General features: G+C 36.3%; 1 protein-coding gene across 1 annotated transcript in view; it reads right to left on the bottom strand.

Annotated features, from left to right (window-relative positions):
• Positions 1-18669, bottom strand: part of Spop (speckle type BTB/POZ protein) — an 80522-nt gene that overhangs the window by 10896 nt on the left and 50957 nt on the right. Inside the window, exons 2-6 of the mRNA XM_027924680.3 lie at positions 10102-10245; positions 9340-9461; positions 7085-7236; positions 6860-6987; positions 96-273 (exon numbers count right to left, since the gene is read on the bottom strand). Of these exons, the coding sequence (XP_027780481.1) occupies positions 96-273; positions 6860-6987; positions 7085-7236; positions 9340-9461; positions 10102-10179 (658 nt within the window). The 5' untranslated portion in view covers positions 10180-10245. The remainder of the gene's footprint in view (positions 1-95; positions 274-6859; positions 6988-7084; positions 7237-9339; positions 9462-10101; positions 10246-18669) is intronic.

Genomic DNA, 18669 nt, shown 5'->3' with positions numbered 1-18669 from the left:
GCTCAGTTTAAAAAGTTGAAGTTGTTCAAAAGGAGATTACGCAGTCACTGTTTATTTCACCAAAACTATAAAACAACCCATAAATAAATACCTACCTGCTAAGATAGCTTTGTGAGCCTGGAACTCTTGGCCAGCAACACACAGGCAGCAGTCTGTGAACCGGGAATTCTCCCACAGCCCTCCTAACTCATCTGCCAACCGGCATTCAGGAACCTTCACCATATTCATGGTATTCTGGCCAGAAATGTTTACGGAATCTTGTACCACACTCACCTGTGAAATACAAGAAAACACAATCCAAGGTTTTTGTTACCAGGTATTTTCTTTCCAGCAGTAGAGACAGGTTTTGACCTCATTGCCATAGAACATTCAGTCATAGTCTCTTGAAACCACCTGCACAAAGCAAGGCTTTATCCTCTGATCAAGTAATTTTCTATTTATCACAATCATACTTATTTTAAACCATCTCAGGGCAATGGCAAGAGAGCCCCACAAATCTCCTTCTCCAATTTCTAATATGCTCCACCTCCCCTGCACTCAAACCTGGGCAAAGCTTCCAGGGGGAAAAACTGACAGAAATAAATGTTAAACTTCAAGTATTTATTTAATCCTGTCATAGACAAAACGTTAAATACAAGGAATTCATATAGAAACTAACACTTAAAACACTATAGAGAAAAAAACCTAGTAACTTTTTTAAAAAAATATTTTTTTAGTTGTTGATGGACCTTTATTTTATTTATTTATAAATCAAACCCAGTGCCTCACACATGCTAGGCAAGAGCTCAATCACTAAGCTACAACCCCAGCCCAAGAATCTAGTAACTTAAATCTAAAGGTACTTCATTTTTTTTAGTTAAGTCTGGAACATGAAAATAAAGTGCAGCTTCTTTTCTGGGGCTGTTGGGAATTGAACCCAGGGGTGCTTTTACCGTTGAGCTACAATCCCAGTCCTTTTTATTTTTTTATTTTGTTTTATTTTATTTTATTGAGACAAGGTCTAAGTTATTGAGGGTCTTGCTAAGTGCTGGCCTTGAACTTGTGATCCTCCTACCTCAGCCTCCTTAGTTTCTGGAATTATAGGCATGTACCATTACACCCAGCTGAAGTGCAGTTTCTAAGGGGCCTAGTGATTAACTGGTACTTCCTCAAAAATGATAGTTTAATCAACATTGCTGACCCACTACCAGTAAGGACAGGTCTTAGAAGATCTTTCTGGTAGGAATAAATGGGTGCATATCCCACATTTTAACATCTCTATATTCAGTCATTTGAGACAATGACATACACGATGGCTGGCCATAGCTATACATGCACTTATAGCTTTGGAATAGAATGACAACTCAACTCCACTTTCACAGAGGGATCCAACTTCCCACCATGACTTCAGTGGTAGCAGTTTTATCCAGCTGAATTAACTGTTCAGGCCTAGGTAGAAACCAAGCCAACTTCTAGTTCAATCAGTGAAATTCAGAAAAATCTGTGGGGGTACCAAATTAAGGAGTTAATAAATCACATAACATTATAAAATAAATGTCAGTTACCAAAGAAAAGAAAAGATGCTGCACAGCAGTCATCCACCTAACAATGATTGTCATGCTCTGTCTCCTACATCACATTAGGGTTAAAAAGTTAAATCTAAACAGAACTTGCAAACCTTGAGAATTAGCTCCCAACTACTGCTATTTCTAATGGTCAGATGAGAAAGACAGCTGAGGAACATCCTTAATGACCCAGATTTTTTTTAACCTTCAAGATGAAAGTCATCCCTTAGTCACAGTCATAAACCTGGAGGCAAAGTTAATGCCCCATCCAAATGACCTTAGTCCCTTCTATATCAAGTGAGATATTAAAGTGCATTGATGATATACTGATGAGCATAGATGCGTTCCCAGAGTGAGATATTTACTATCAAGTCGAGAAAGTTATTATTCATTTGTTTAAAACTAGATGTTATGGTCTTGAGCAATGAAATGGTCAAATTAATCAGTTATGAATGTGTTTAGCATTAGTATCACATTTATCAGAGGTAGATTATAACATTATTTTAACAGTCTGGGATCCAGCACAAATCACCCCACAGAGATTCTCTCTTGTCCTATGTAAGATTTCTTAGTTCAGCTATTTTCTCATATTATTAACACCAAAAGTAGAAGTTGCCTATTCCCAGTCATGGATCTAAAATACTGATTTATAACAAAACAAAACCAAAAAAAAAAAAAAAGGAAAAGGAAAAGGAAAGACAAATTAAATACAACTTCCTCAGAGGGAAAGGCAGGAATCTCTGGGGATGGCCAATGAAGGGAATGGAGAATGCTTTTAGCACTGTGTTCCTAGCTTGAATTAAACCAGGCTGACAGGAGCCCAAAGTCATTAACACTTGATGGCAATTTAGTAGACTGGGTAAAATGAATTGGCAAAAGCTAAGCTGAATTTCTCATCAACTATGGTTGGATGTTCTTGGTTAGATATATGTTTGGTAATGAGTGGGGCCCAAAGACTGTGACACCTCTCACTGGAACAATTCCTTTCTCTGGACACAGAAAGAAAAAAAAAATAACAGCAGGAAGGAGAATGTACCTGTACTGTCTGGGCTAGGCTTGTTCTGTAGATATACAGATGCTTGGAGTCTCCAGAGCTCTGAATGTCTGGCACCTCTTACCGACATTAAATACGCTTAATTAAAAATAAATTTTAAATGGCACTCACAAATGAGTCGTCAGAGCCCAAACTTTTAACTTAGAAAGGAATTGTTTTTCTCTGCAAACATGATGATGCTAAAATGAGACCATTTTGAGAAAAACTAAAGACTTTTTTTAATGCCTATAAAGTTGACTATAGAGACTCATTCAGAATTGCAGCTGTGAAGATGACGTGACTGTGACATTTATGTCGTCTTATAAATGAATGCATGAAAATGTCTCAGGAAGACTGTATGATCCCCTAAATTTCAAGTTGTAAAAGGGTCTCACTTTTAAAGTCAGTTCCTTTTCTTAAAAAAGAAAATTTCATAAAAGACTAAAGATGTGCCAATTCTTATACACTTCATCTATACATAAAGTCAAAGTAAAACCCATGGAAATAGGTTTTTTAAATTCTATACAATTAAAAGAATTGGAAAAATAAACAGATACTGCATACAAAATGTTTATATAGTAGCAATATTTCTCACAGCAAAAGACTACCAACAACATAAATGCGATCAATAAGAGGATGAATAAATATAGTATGACATCATTTTTATAAAGATCAAAAATAAGCCAAACCTAAACAATATATTATTCATGAATACAAATAATAAACAAGGGAATGATTATCATAAAATTCAAAATAGCTGTTTCTCATTCTGAGTAGGGAGATCAATCTCAGGGAGAGGTTGGGTGGTAGGGTTTACTACATCATCATGTATTATAAACTATAATGATTTTACATATTAAATCAACATTTCTGTAGTTCAAGAACAATCATGGAATGGATGGGATTTTTAAAAATTAAAAAAAAATATATTGTGATAGGCTTTTGCTATGTTGCCCAATCTGGCTTAGAATTTGAGATCCTCCTGCCTCAGACTGGAGTAGCTGGGATTGTGTGTGCCACCAAGCTCAGCTGCTATATGGGATGTTTTGAAAGAGTTAACCAGTATCTGGATACTTGGTACTTCATATTTCAAATGGTGTTTCCTTTTCATTTTTAATTGCAACATCACAAAGAGGCACTAGAATCTTCTGTTTGTCAAAGGCATGTACAATTAAGGGGGAATATGTTGCATCTTTATTGCAAACAGCCATTTGTTTTCAACATAAATAGCTAGACAGAGAACTGAAAAATTTCATGAAGATTTTCTGTGGTCCAAATTATTAAAGAGAAAATTAAAAGTGTAATTTATTTATTTATTTTTTAAATTTTAATATTTATTTTTTAGTTATCGGCGGATACAACATCTTCGTTTTGTATGTGGTGCTGAGGATCGAACCCGGGCCGCACGCATGCCAGGCGAGCGCGCTACCGCTTGAGCCACATCCCCAGCCCTAAAAAAGTGTAATTTAAGCATGCTTTCATGTCTTTCTTTCATTACCAAAAGTAAATACTCTCTGTCAAGAAAACTTGGGAGCGCCCATGCTTCCAGAGGTAAATGAAGTTCAGCTCCACTTAGCGTAGTGCAGCCGACTAGAGATGGGAACTGCAGAGCTGACATGGCCCTGACATTAATTTGTTGCACAATGTTAGGAAAAATTACCTGACCTCTTGAGACACTGCTTCTCCCCCTATAAATGAAATTAAGAAAACAGAATTTGACTCAGCTCAAAGGATTGCAATAAGGGGACAATTCAAATAATGCTTTTAAATAAGTTAATTAAGAAAAATCAACTTGGAAGAATTGCCACATTTCCTAATAGACAAAGCATCACTGAAAACTGGAAGTGAACCTAATGTGGCACATTACAAACAAGACCACTCATTTGGCATTTTCTAATTATAATCTAATTTAATTTAAACATTCAGTAACAATAAATACTAAAATAATGGCCAAGTACACAAAAGTGTGATCCTCAGTCTTTCACCTTAGGATTCCTTCTTTGGGCCTCTGGGAGCAGCAAAAAGTCCTTGAAACAACTGCACTTCCTTCATCAGGACAGCACAGGAGGGCCAGGGGCCAAGGGAGGAATGGCTCATAGTGGGCACTTATAATCTAAATTTCCATGCAGACCTTCATAAAGGTCTCTAGATAGTAAGAAAATATTAATTAGGCCTAAAGTAAATGACAGGTCAAAGGGATAAAACTTGCAACAAAAATGATTGAGCTATGAAAAATGCTAAGAACTTAGATGAGTTGCAGACATTTTTAAAACCCACACATCCAATATACACGCCTACGCAACCGTCTTGCAATGCTGAATGCTACTAAGTCCACAGAGAGCCTTGGAACAGAAACGAGTCTCACTAGGCACAAGCCCAAGTATGAGAAGCAACACTCAGCACCTGTGGCCAACAGAGAAGTGTGAGAGGAACAGATGGCACACCTGGTTCGATGGTAAGAAACCGATGGCATCAGCAGAACCCAGCAGACGCTTCCCTGTTCAACATCTCCTCGTTTCCAAAGTGTCATCTCACTTCCCTTCTAAGTCAGTAAGGCAAATCTAAACTTAACCACAGGATTTCTCCTAAGAGAATTTCATATGGAGATGTGAAGAGAGTGAGTGCTGGAACATAGCCTCAGACTTAACCATAGGATGAGAGATTGCCAAGTGAGGGCAGGCCAACGGGTTTTCAAATCAAGAATGTCAATACAGGGGTTGGAGCAGCTGGAATGGACTGGGGAAAGCGGAAGAAGCAATGTGAGAAAAGGCTGGATCTGGATCCACTGTGGACTTGGAAATGCTGCAATAAAGGTGATGGCTCTGCCTTAAATGACAGATGCAATATGTAGAGATTTTCTTCAGAGAATGCTTTGAAGATTGGCTTTTGGTTCCAACAAAATTAGACTTCTTCACTATTTTAAAGTTTTCTTGAAACACAAGACTCTAAGATAGGTAAAGATTAAAACTGATGCTCTGTATATATAACATCTAACCTCACACCTAATTGTTCTCATTTCTTCACTCAGACAACTGAGTAGGATCTGTGACCAATAGGACCTTATATGGAATTCAAATTTCAAGTTCAGTCATAAAACAACTGCCACATTTTACATATTTATATAGATGCTATCACTCTAATATTTCTTTTACTTAGCAATTAAAATGAAGACGAAGCAGCTATTATACAAACTCTATTTTACGTATTCAGTGTAGTATTTTAATAAACCATGCCTGCAAAGTTTTTTAATCATTAGCAACCATTCTGTTGAAATACAGAAGCCTGCTATTGCTGGCCAGGCTTCTCTGGCAAAAGGGCAAGATTCCTAAGGGATAACTTTTCCTGACACATGGTGGTGATATGCCTTTGGAACTGTCATTAACTCACGGTATGTGCCCCTTATTTGACAGATGGATTTGGCAGTTGGGAGTTTGCCTGCACCCTCCCCCATGAAGATACAGTGGTTGTTCTTATCAAGTGGTGCTGCTCAGGAAGTGGTTCCCAGACCATATGATACACAGGAATGTTAATGTCCTAGTTGAACTGGAGTTCAATATGAGTTTGTGAGCATTTCTGAATATATGGAAAACAACTTGAAATGACTAATTAGAATAAACAATACTCATTAAAGAAACCAGCTTCTCTTGGTTTGGGAATTTTACTTCACAGGTTCCTCTATAAATCTGAAAAGGTTCTTAGGTTCTTGGTGAGAAAAAGTTACCTGACTACAGGTAGCTCTCTCTGAGTAAGCAAGCTTTACCCTGGGAAAAGTGGCTTCCACTATTCTATTTCACAGTGACTCCAGCAAGACAAACCATAGGCATACAACCCAATGGGAGTCACCTAATTCAAACAGCAGAAAGGGAAAGTAATGCACTGTCAAATATACAGGGACTTCTCACTCAAGGAGGAGCCAGGAAGTTAAAGGAACAGACACATACTTTTATTGCTGGTCACCCCCCTCAGCTTGAAATGATAGCCCTTCCAAATGCTATCTTAAAAATCCACAGTGAAAAAGCCAGAATCTTGACCCAAGCAACTTAATGTTGATGTATACTAAGACAGCACACCATGTTTGTTCTTATGAACAGTAACAAGGGTAAAGCTGAGATGCCAACAACCTTGAAATCATGAGGCAGTTCAGTCCAGTCACATAAATAACATTTGTACAGTACTACTCCACTTGGGAATTTTTCTCATTCCACATTCTTGATACAATTCAAGTCACAAATGCCCAAGAAGTCTGGGAACGGACAGTCTCAAGCAGGGTAAAAGGACTCACCTCACAAAAGAGGGTAAGCTTGTCATCAGGGAGAAGCCCGTTAGCCTCATCCAAAAGAAAATCTCTACGGATGAATTTTTTGAATCCCCAGTCCTTCCCTTGCACAAACCTATAAGCTCGTTGACTCTCTAGAATGGGAAAAAAAAAAGTCATATTTAGGGTTATCAAAAACCAGTCAGTTTATGAATATACTGGATGTGAGAATTGAACAAAAAGAACATTTACCCATAGCTTTGGTTTCTTCTCCCTTAGCATTCAGGATGGAGAATTTGAATTTTGCCCGAACTTCACTCTTTGGACAGCTGACCAGTAACAGGTAAAGTGACAGGTAATCTTTGCTTTCTTCGTCTAGCCCTTTTGGGTTTACTCGCAAACACCTTGCCAAAACAGGAAAAGAAAAAAAAAAAGGTGTCAAAAGTATCCTTAAATGCTTGTGAAGTAACAGAATAGAACATCAGAATCAAGAGGGAGATATTTAAAGAAAAGTCTAGGCCTCATATCAGATTATGATTCAGTAGAATTACTACTTGGGAACCACCTTTCTAGAGCAATTTGGGTCACCTTTTAAAAGTAAACAACAAAAATAAAGGGGCTTTCATCTTTTTCACCCTGAAACATTTTAAAATTCAGCCTAGTCTTGTTATATTCCAATCCTCAATCTCAGGAACAGCAGCCCTTAATTTTGTTAAGACAACAGAGAAACAAAAAACAAAACAAAACCCAATGAACCCTTTAATATCACTGTGGAAGAGAAAAAGTATTCTAGAGAATATGCAAATGGTACCTAATCTTTTACAGATTATTTTATCAATCTGGCAATAATATTCTGAAAATAAAGAAGGAAGTATGGAAGAAGCACAGACAAAAGTAAATCCCCATTATACATGGTAGGGTTGCAAACTAGGCTTCTAAATAGTTAGAGACACCAATCTGTTATGGATGGATCAAAATAAAATTTAAGCAGAACTGAATAGGTTCAAGTGAGTTAAGTTGTAAATGTCATTAGCTGAACTGCATGTGGTTCAGACACTGCTTCTATCACATAGAATACATAGGCCATATGTATCCTTAGGCCTTGCCAGTATTATGACACCTCTCTTAAACAGGTGGCCCAATCCAGTGCTTCTCTAGGGAGTAGAGATGCCACATACATCACTATATAATATGCTACAGATATGAATTTAAATATAATGCCTAAGAATAAACAGCTCTCTCAATACCTAGTGGTCCACTGCTTAATGTACACAGCTAAATAAATGAATAAACAACTCTTCAGTTGGTTGTCAAAGAGTTCCAAACTGGTTCAGAGATATATTTGGTCTTTGTAATGGGCATATGGGTATATCCTTAAGTGCCTGCTCCTCTTTAAGATGACACACGATTTTGATTTTTGAAATGCTATTTGAAAAATCCATAGTGAAAAAGCCAGAATTTTGACCCAAGCAATGTTGATGTATACTAAGACAGCACACCATCTTTGTTCTTATGAACAGTAACAAGGGTAAAGCTGAGATGCCAACAACCTTGAAAAATCAGTTCAGTCCAGTTACATAAATAACATTGTACAGTTGATGATGACTGATCCCCACTCCCAGATCACGTTGCCCTTGCCATAGGGATTAGTTTAGAGAACTCAGACCTCATCCATTCAATGCTACTGTGACATATTCTTGGCACATAGTGGGTTATGTCCATTGCTACTACTAGTCAGCCTTTAAGCACAAGGAAAGCTAGCATGGAGAGCAGGCTGAGAAGAGAGAGATGGGTCCTTACTCTAACCACTAGCCTGCTGGCTAAATTCCATCCTACAACCTGGTCAGTCCAGTCCACAGGCAAATAACCTCCCCCCTTTACTGCTTAAAAATAAGCAATTAAAAAGTCAAAATTTTTTGTTTAAGCTAGATTTCTAGCTTTTCTTAGAAAACCAGAAAATCTAGTGATAGTCAGCCCTTATTCAGATAGCTATGGTTGGCTGAGTTGAGTAGCCTCTGCTCCTTTTATAAGGATACCTACTTGATTGCCAAGTAGTTACTACTCATACCATGTATGGATATCATTTTTAACATTGGTCCTCTTTATTCATTTGTATTACCCTACAGCTTGAGTTTACTGATCTCTGATAAATTCAATGAATTAATCAAATTTTTGTGATCACCTATTGTTTGCTAGGCACTGTTCTAAGCACTGGGGACATAGTAAAAACAAAACAAAGTCCCTGCTTTCAAGAACTTAACATTCTAGGGCTGGGATTGTAAAAGCTCAGCGAAAGAGCACTCACCTAGCATGTGTGAGGCCCTGTGTTTGAGCCTCAGAACCACATAAAAATGAATAAGTAAACTAAAGATATTGTGTCCAAATACAACTAACAAATATTAAAAAAAAAAAAAAAAGAACTTACATTCTAATCAGTGTCCCATAAAACCAAGCAAAATAGGCAACTTAGGGGAAAAAATTTTACAGGTAGAGGTATTCTTCCTCACCATTTCAGTTTATCATTGGCTCCTGATGAAAAGGTTGAACTTTTAATGACTTCACCCATTTCTTCCCGGCAAAAGCTAAAGTTATTAATGGTCCACATGTAGGAGAATTTCACTACCTTGATCTGTTGATAGAAAATCAGGAAAGCAATTAAATAGGAAGTGGAAAAAAAAAAAAAAAGGCTGAAGATCAGATAAACATTTTCCCTCCTCCCTCTCTCTATGTGATGCCCGCCCGCTAGCATGGCTGAGCTAGCAAGGAGGTTCAGCGTTTTCTTGCTTCAGTTCCCTCATTTTTAAAAAATCTCACACTGACCAATTGCTTTTCATAACTTTTTGAGTTTCTGAGAAACACTGTATGGAAAGTGAAAAAACATGGAGCAGAGGGACCAGTATCAAACCAGGGCTGGGAAAGCAGATGATAATACCAGACCTAAAATGAGTCTCCAATTGAGATGTTGAGAACACTGCCTGGGGTTGCAAATCTCAGACATGGATCCTCCAGCAGGGGAGCCTTAGTGCATATTTCCATCAAGGGGATATAAACAAATCTAGTTTCTAAGATTCCCCCTTTCAACCACCATCGAAAAACACTAGTCTTGGAGATTCAGATTCCATGTGAAAAACCAAGAAAAGAATGCAAGGTTGACAAGCACTTTAAATGTTCCAGAGAAAGCAGGAAACACAACATAGAAAAGCAAAAAGAATATTTGTTCATCAAATCCTCCCAAGATGCAAGATTTACAGGGTGAATCAAGAAATTACCTGAGTGTAGCACCAGCTCTCAGCTACAGGGCCACTCGACATTTCTGCCGGAGGTGGAGGACTTGGAACCCTTGACATCGCCAGTTTGAAGGTTAAACAAGGTTTCCAAAGTCAGGGAACAAAGATTTCTGTTCTTTCTTCACTCTGGTTGAATCCAACAAACAATATTTATTAGATTGGTTTACTATTCTTTGTTTGATCTTCTAGAGACTGGAAATTTTGTGGTTTGTCTGGAAAGCTTTATCCTGACCATTCACATGGTTCCTTACCACTTAGGTCTCAAATTTAATATTTACTTCAGAGAAGACCACCTAAAGTAGTCTCCTACTCAGTTATAGCAGCCTATCTTAACCCTTGCACAGTGCTCAATATTATCTTACCAAATGATCTTATTCAAAGCGTAGATAAAGAACATCTATGAAAAGGCTGCCTGCAAAGGAGCCAGCAAGATTACCAGATGCAACTTCATACTTCCCAACTTGCCACTGGCTCCTTCCCTAAGGGCACAAATGTTCCTCTCCTAACACAAAATGACCTTGTTACCCCTCTACCCCACCCCACAAGGCCTAGGACATGCCAGGCAAGCACTTTACCAACTAAGCTACATCCCCAGCAATATTGCTCTAACTTTGCGTCATCTCTTATACTTGCTGCTAAAGTAGTAGAAATCTTTTACTCCTCAAACCTTTGCTAGCTGCATTCTTTTTATTTTATTTTATTTTTAGTTGTAGTTGGACACAATACCTTTTAATTTATTTTATTTTATGTATTTTTATGTGGTGCTGAGGATTAAACCCAGGGCCTCTTGCATGCTAGGGGAGTGCTCTACCACTGAGCCACAATCCCAGCCTGCTAGCTGCATTCTTAAAGGCAACATTTTTACACCTTTCTTAAATGTGCTCCTTTCTCTAAGGGGCATTAGAGAATATCTCCTCACAATTTGTTACCATCTGATTTTCTAGATCCTTCTGTTGTTGATCATTCCTCAAATCTCTTGGATTCTCTTCCTGTATTGTTGCTTCCCCTTTAATCCTTGACCATTTTCTCAATCTACATTGTCTTTATGGCAATTTTATCCATCTTAACAGTGTCAATTTATTGGCCTTACACAAATGTTTCCCAAATCTCTCTAAGTCTTACCTCTCTCATAAATCCCAGTCTATTTTTTTTTAAAGTTGTAGATGGACACAATACCTCCATTGTATTTATTTACTTTTATGTGGTGCTGAGGATCCAATGTAGTCCCTTACACATGCTAGCAAGCACTCTGCCACTGAGCCCCAGCCCCAGCCCCAGCCTATTTTCAAATAACTGCTATATGTCTCAGTGGGATAGTATTCCAGCAGCAAAGCAAATCCAACTTAAACTTCTCTATAAGGCCTTTCTAAATACAAAGGACATTAAAAAAAAATTGGTGAATTTTGGGCAGGAGGGAATAAGGAAATATAGGTCAAAGGGTACAAAGTTGCACATAGGTAGGCTGAGTAAGTCTAAAGATCTAACAACATAAAGACTACAGTTAATTGTAATATATTCTGTATTGTATTCTATACTGGAAATTTGCTAAGAGGGTAGACTTCGTGTGCTTTTTTCACATGTACACATGTGGGCAATAAGTTAATTGGCTTGACTGAAGTAATCATTTCACTATGCATATACATATCAAAATACTAGGTTGCATACCTTAAATACATATGATTTTAAAACTGGTGAATTTTTGGGGGAGGCGTACCAGGGACTGAACTCAGGAGGCACTTGACTACTGAGCCACATCCCCAGCCCTATTTTGTATTTTATTTAGAGACAGGGTCTCACTGAATTGCTTAGCACCTTGCTTTTGCTGAGGCTGGCTTTGAACTCATGATCCTCCTGCTTCATCCTCTCGAGCTGCTGGGATTACATGCGTGTACCACTGTGCCCAGCTTGGCAACAATTTTTAAGTAACATAAACAAAGTCAAAACAGAAGGAAAGGAAAAAAATCTTGTAATGCATATATTAATAATTTTATTAATATATAAAAATTAATTATAAATTGTTCATACAAAAGTCAATAAGAAAAAGGGCAACTATCCTGTACAAGTTATCACTAACAATAAAAGAAAGAAAAAAGAAAATATCTCTTAAACATTTTATATCTCCTAGACCAGTAAGAAAAAAATATTTAACCATAGTATGAATGAGAAAATAGGAACTTTCATAAACTATTGGTAAGGCTGTAAAGCAGTAACTATACTACATATGGGAATCTGGCCATATCCAGCTAAATTTAAAGAATATGTACCCTAAGCCTTAGTAATCTCATTCTTAGCTGTGTATGCATTAGAGCACTAGTTCTCAAATTTGGAGCTCTTCAGAATCACCTCTGAAACAGATTGCTGGCCCCATCCCCAAAGTTTCTGATTCAGAGGTTTGGGCTGGACACAAGATCCCAGGTGATCCTGATGTGCTTCTTCTGGAGCCACATTTGAGAACCACTGCCCTAGAAAACTCTATGCTTAGGCACAAGAAAACATAGACAGGAGTGTTCAAAATGACACTCTAATAGTGAAAAACTAGACAAACTAAAAATCCATTAGTAGGGAAATAGATAATTAAATTAGATTACTTCCACATAATGGGAAACTATTATTTCGTGATTTGTAATTAATAAACTAGATCTATAGCACCATGGATATCACAGAACTAATGAAAAAAGAAAGTTCTGGAATGACATGTGCCGTGCAGTATACTATTTATGCAAATTTAAGATTTAAGTACTATTACAGATATATGCATGAAGTAGAAGAAAAAAAAGAAAGAAAGAAAAAACAACACTGACAAGTTATAAGTTTTATGATCACAGGAGAGAAAGAATAAGATTGGGAAGAGAATATAAGATACTTCAACTGTGTTATGTTTGTTTTAAAATAAGGATGACATGAGGCAAATATGAGAATACAAATATTTGTTAGGGATGACAGGTACTTGGGTATTGTACAACAGTTTAAGGATATTGTCTGATTTATAATAACCAAGGGATAATTTTCTTTCCTGAACACCTGGTTAGTTTTCAACTATGGACAAACAACTTAAATATTATAACTGATCATGTTGCCCTCTTTACTGGGCCAGTAGGAAGCCCAAAGACAAATCTGTGACTTATATCTTAGAACTACAGATTCATATGCCTGTTTAATTATTTTACATCTTATATATGATCATATACTCACTCTGTAACAACTCTAATAGCTTAATTATTCCCTTTTCTCTCAACTGTTGTCTTTTATATGTTGTTGGGGATGTGGCTCAGCAGTTAAGCACCCCTTAGTTCAATCCCCCATAAAAAACAAAACAAAACACTAAATACTATTGTGATCACCTTCAAAGTAAGCCTGCATTTGAAAGAAAACATTCTCACAGAACTACTTATTTGTTCAGTAACAAGCAAATATACCTTATGCAGTTTTACAAATCCCAGTTACCATTACTGGTCAGAATGAAATTTCAAAAGTCCCACTTTTGGGTAAGGTGGCAATGAGATGTGAATTTTACATAGTAGTTAGCATAAAATTTGGCTCTGGAGGTGTGTGCTTCACACTCTCTCTACACTAAGCCATCATAAAAATTCTAATTTGAAGTTTTTTGTTAAAAAAGTAAACTTCAAATTTATCTGATAATTAATCATCTAGAAATTCTCAAGCACAAGAAAAGGACAAAATTTAAAAACCAGATTAATTATTGCTACAAAATCTTGGTCTATTACTACAACCAAGAAAAAAAATATTAGTTTGGTCTTAGTTATTTTTCTCCATCTTCTCTGCTGCAGCCAAGTCATGTGTGTGTGTATCACCACCCATCTTCCAATTTTTAAAAATGTACAACCCGGCAATTAGTAGAACTGAAGACTCAGTCTTAAGACTCTCAGGAGCTCTAACCATACAACCTGCTGGGAGGGAAATTGACTAGGATAGCACAAGTCTAATTAATTTCACTTATAGCAGGCACCACGGGCAAAGTTTTCATCAGCAAAGTAGCCTGGTGCTACATGAACTCTCTAGCACTTCATGCCAATTGCTGCAGATGCCCAGCAGAAAAACAATTTTAGAAAAGATCTATTTGAGGGTCATAGGTTGAGAATCTTTGCAGGAGACAACTAGAGCCAAAATGTTTGTTCATAGCTTCAAACAAGTTAAGACAAGACCGTCCGAGTTCTCTTAATGCCAAGCTTCTAGTATGCTGACAACTCTGAGGCTGAACATATCTGTTATATACCATCACTTATTTTCCTGCTTACCAATCTTGACTTGTGAAGAAAGACCTCTTCTGATTACATCAAGAAATATACTTCAAATTATCTTTGTCAATCTTTGTAATATCACTTAAATTAGTACCAGTTAACAACTAATAGCTCTCTCAGACAGAATGCTTCCTAGCAGGCATTATGAGACCATGAGGTCATTAACTATTTTTTTTTCTTTTTAAATATATTAACTTTACTTTTATGTGGTGCTGAGGATTGAATCCAGTGCCTCACACGTGCAAGGCAAGCACTCTACTACTGAGCTATAACCCCAGCCCCTCATTAATCATTTTTGACAAGAGATTTAAGTCAATCAACATAATATGATTTCAACCTAGAAGGTTAAATTCCGGAGGACAGACAAATATAAAAAATAAAATGTACTGATGCTGTTATAACACACAAATAATGCTTTGAACAGAAATTACACTGTTTCTGAACAGACACTTCACAGAAGAAATACAATTGATCAACAAATATATGAAAAAGTGTTCAACATCTCTAGCAATTAGAGAAACGCAAATCAAAACTATTCTAAGATCTCATCTCCTGTCAGAATGGCAATCATTAAGAATACAGGCAACAATAAATGTTGGCGAGAATGTGGTGAAAAAGGTACACTCATACGTTGCTGGTGGGACTGCAAATTGGTGCAACCACTATGGAAACAGTATGGAGATTCCTCAGAATATTGGGAATGGAACCACCTTTTGACCCAGCTATCCCACTCCTTGGTTTATACCCAAAGAACTTAAAATTAGCATACTACAGTGATGCAGCCACATCAATTTTTTTTTAACACAATATCTTTATTTTACATTTATGTGGTGCTGAGGATCGAACCCATTGCCTCGTGCATGCTAGGGGAGCACTCTACCACTAAGCCACAACCCCAGCCCCACACATCAATGTTTATAGCAGTTCAATTCACAATAGCTAGACTATGGAACCAACCTAGGTGTCCCTCAATAGATGAATGGATAAAGAAAATATGGTATATATACTCAATGGAATATTACTCAACTTTAAAGCAAAGTAAAACTATGACATTTGCCAGTAAATGGTTGGAGTTGGAGAATATGATGCTAAGCTAAATAAGCCAATCCCACAAAACCAAAGGCCAAATGTTTTCTCTAATATGCAGTTACTAATTTACAATAAGGTGTGTGTGGGGGGCACTAGGAAAGAATAGCATTACCTTAGATTAGGTAAAGGGAAGTGATGGGAGGGGAGAGGAGGGAATGTGGAGATAGAAAAGACAGTAGAATGAAACAGACTTTACTACCATATGTATATATGTAACTGCATGACCGATATGATTCTGCAATATGTACACAGAAAAATGAGAAATTATATTGACTTACGTATAATATATCAAAGTGCATAAATGCCTTCTACTGTCATGTGTAACTAATTAAAACAAATTAAAAAAAGAAATTACACTGTTCGATTTCCAACCAAACCTATATTTTCCTGCCTTCTTTTATACTTTCAAAAGTTCTGCTGCCTCCAGCAGACTTTAAGCTACTAAGAATATAAAGCTGTGTTCCTTGTATCCATCACCTTACTACCTGGCATAGCTTGCCTTTAACCAAAGATATTCACTCAGTATTTATCCAGTTGCATTTTAAGTTCTTTATATTTTCTAATTTGTTGCTTCTTCACAGCCCTTTCAACAATGTTTAGTGTATCAGATTTGCAGTGTAATAAGGATCACTGATTTATTTATTTATTGAATTTAGTACCACACAAATTCTAAAAGTGGAATTATTACTTTTATTTTTAGTTGTAGATGGACACACACCTTTATTTTATTTAGTTATTTTGTGCTGTGTTTTTTATATTATGTTATGTTTTATATATTATGTTATGTGGTGCTGAGGATTGAACCCAGTACCTCTCACATGCTAGGCAAGCGCTCTACCACTGAGCCACAACCCCAGATCACATTAATTTATTCTTTTGGATAAATTGCAAAGTCCCAAACTCTCAACCTGGCACATCAATCTCAATTCTCATAAAAGTAGGCCCCCCCAGTATTATCTTCATTCAACAAGAAGAGAAAGACTGGTTATAATTGTCTTTATTCTTGAACTAATTTGGGCTAAACTCCTATATTATCAGAATTCTTTCAAGATATATAAATTCCTTGTACAAAAAGGGAAATGTCCCAATAGTTTATCCCATAGAGAATACAGACTAGGCTAGAATATTCTCTGGAAAGTGTTACATACTGTGCAGTCATTTGTTTGTCTTTGATTCCTCCATGACCATATTCCTCTCATCAATCTATTCTACTTATCTAAATTAAAAAAAAAGAAATCAAATCAACCAATTAACACATGTAGACACGTATCTCATATATGAGTTCTATGAATTAGCTTTATGTCCATTTATTTTAAAATGATAGGAATAAGATTGTGAAATTATTAGATTGAACCACGAAACTATTGTTTTGTGTGCCAAAAAAATAGTTGAATATAGGCAATTTCATGTGGTACAACATAATACACAATATGCACAAGCTGGGAATGTAGTTTCTTGCCAGAGAATGGTTTGTTAGTGACTTTAAAAAACCTATCCCTCTCTCTCTTTTTCAATCTTTTGGTTTAAAGCCTTGTACAGTTTCCAAGTAAAGAAAAATCCAATGTCGTATCTATTTTAAACCTGAGAGACATTTGCATTTTCCAAATCAGAGATGCCAAAAAAGATCACTGATTAAAAAAAAAAAAAAAAACAAAAAACACCAAAACCAACAACTATAAAAGACTTGGGTATACTCATTTTTGAGAAACTAATGTAACCTAAGAGGAGCTTTTCCTTTTTGTTTCTGTTACAGTGTACTCAATCATATACAGCCCAGGAGGTAATAATTTCTTTCTCATTACCTCAAGGACAGTTATTACAGGTCATACTGACTTTCCTTTGTTGCAAGGTTTGAATGACTTTTGAATATCTATTATGAGTAAATCTTCTGGAGTTCAATTTAACAAAATACTAAACGTGTGTATGTATGTTTGTTTTTCTAATTAGAGACACTTCTTAAAATGAACCTAGGGGCAATGAAGAGTGACCTCAATCACCAAAGGAAGAACTAAGGTTTCCTTATTTATTTTTTAATCAGTTTCATGCTTTGTAAAATTATATGAATTAAAGATGTCTGGTCTTTCATTTCATTTTTTAAAATTCTTAAACACTGAACCTATAGAAGGATTTAACAATATTAAATGAATCTAGAGATTAAGAAGAAAAAAGCCAATAGCCTAACAGAAAAATGGGGTAAAAATGGTTTACAGAAATGGCAGTATCAATGTTTCTAAATATATGGAAAGATATTCAACTTTCATTCTTACTAAGATAATTGCAACTTGAATTACACATTGATTCAACCACTGAATTGGCAAAGATCAAAATGTTTGATAACGTTTGCCCAGGGTAAGGAGAACAAATCTGGTTGTAGTACAAATCATTACAATCTCTGTGAAAGGCAATATCTATTAAGAAATGCACATGCCCTTTAATCCAGCAATTCCACTTCTAAAAATTATCCTTATTAATTTATTTAAAGTGACAAATACAAAAGGTTTTTCAATATGGCACTAATTGTAAACTCACAAAAAAAAATGGAAGTAATCTGAAAGTCTATCAATAGTGAATAGATTAAATAATTATGACAGATATGATATAATAAACATCTGTAAAAATCAATTTTTAATAAAAACATTTTTGTTTAAAAATATATAGAATATCACTGAAAAGCTACACAACAATCTAGGGACACTGCTTACTTCCTCAGATGGAAACTGGGTACCCCGATGGGAAAACCAATTTCCACTGTATTACTTTTGGTCTTTTCCAGTTTTGAGCCATGTAAATATATTTATTACCTATTAAAATAGTAAATTTAAAAAAAATTTAAGGGCATTGTAGCAGCCTTTACAATGAATCTTTCCAAGTTATAAAAAAGCTTTTAAATCAGACCCATGAGAGACAAAACAGGAATTTTTCAGTGGTTTCCACTGCTATCTAAATAAAATCAAACTTCTTGTCCTGATTTGGCACACCTCCGTTCTCAATCACTATGCTGCAGTCCTCAGGACTTGAATTCTATTCTATGAACACACATCTTTTCCCTCAATCTTGAAAGTTCTTTTTTCCCTTAGGTCTTTTCATAGCCAGATCTTCATATCATTTAGGTCTCCTATAAAATGTAATATCCTCAGAGAGATCTTTCCCTGACCACTGATCTGAAGTAGCTTCCATTTCTATCCTGCTCCTTTCTCCATAT

The sequence above is a fragment of the Marmota flaviventris genome, chromosome 17, assembly GCF_047511675.1.
Source record: "Marmota flaviventris isolate mMarFla1 chromosome 17, mMarFla1.hap1, whole genome shotgun sequence".
NCBI lineage: Eukaryota > Metazoa > Chordata > Mammalia > Rodentia > Sciuridae > Marmota > Marmota flaviventris.
Note: the sequence above shows the minus strand (reverse complement) of the source record. Positions and strands in the feature narration are given on the sequence as shown.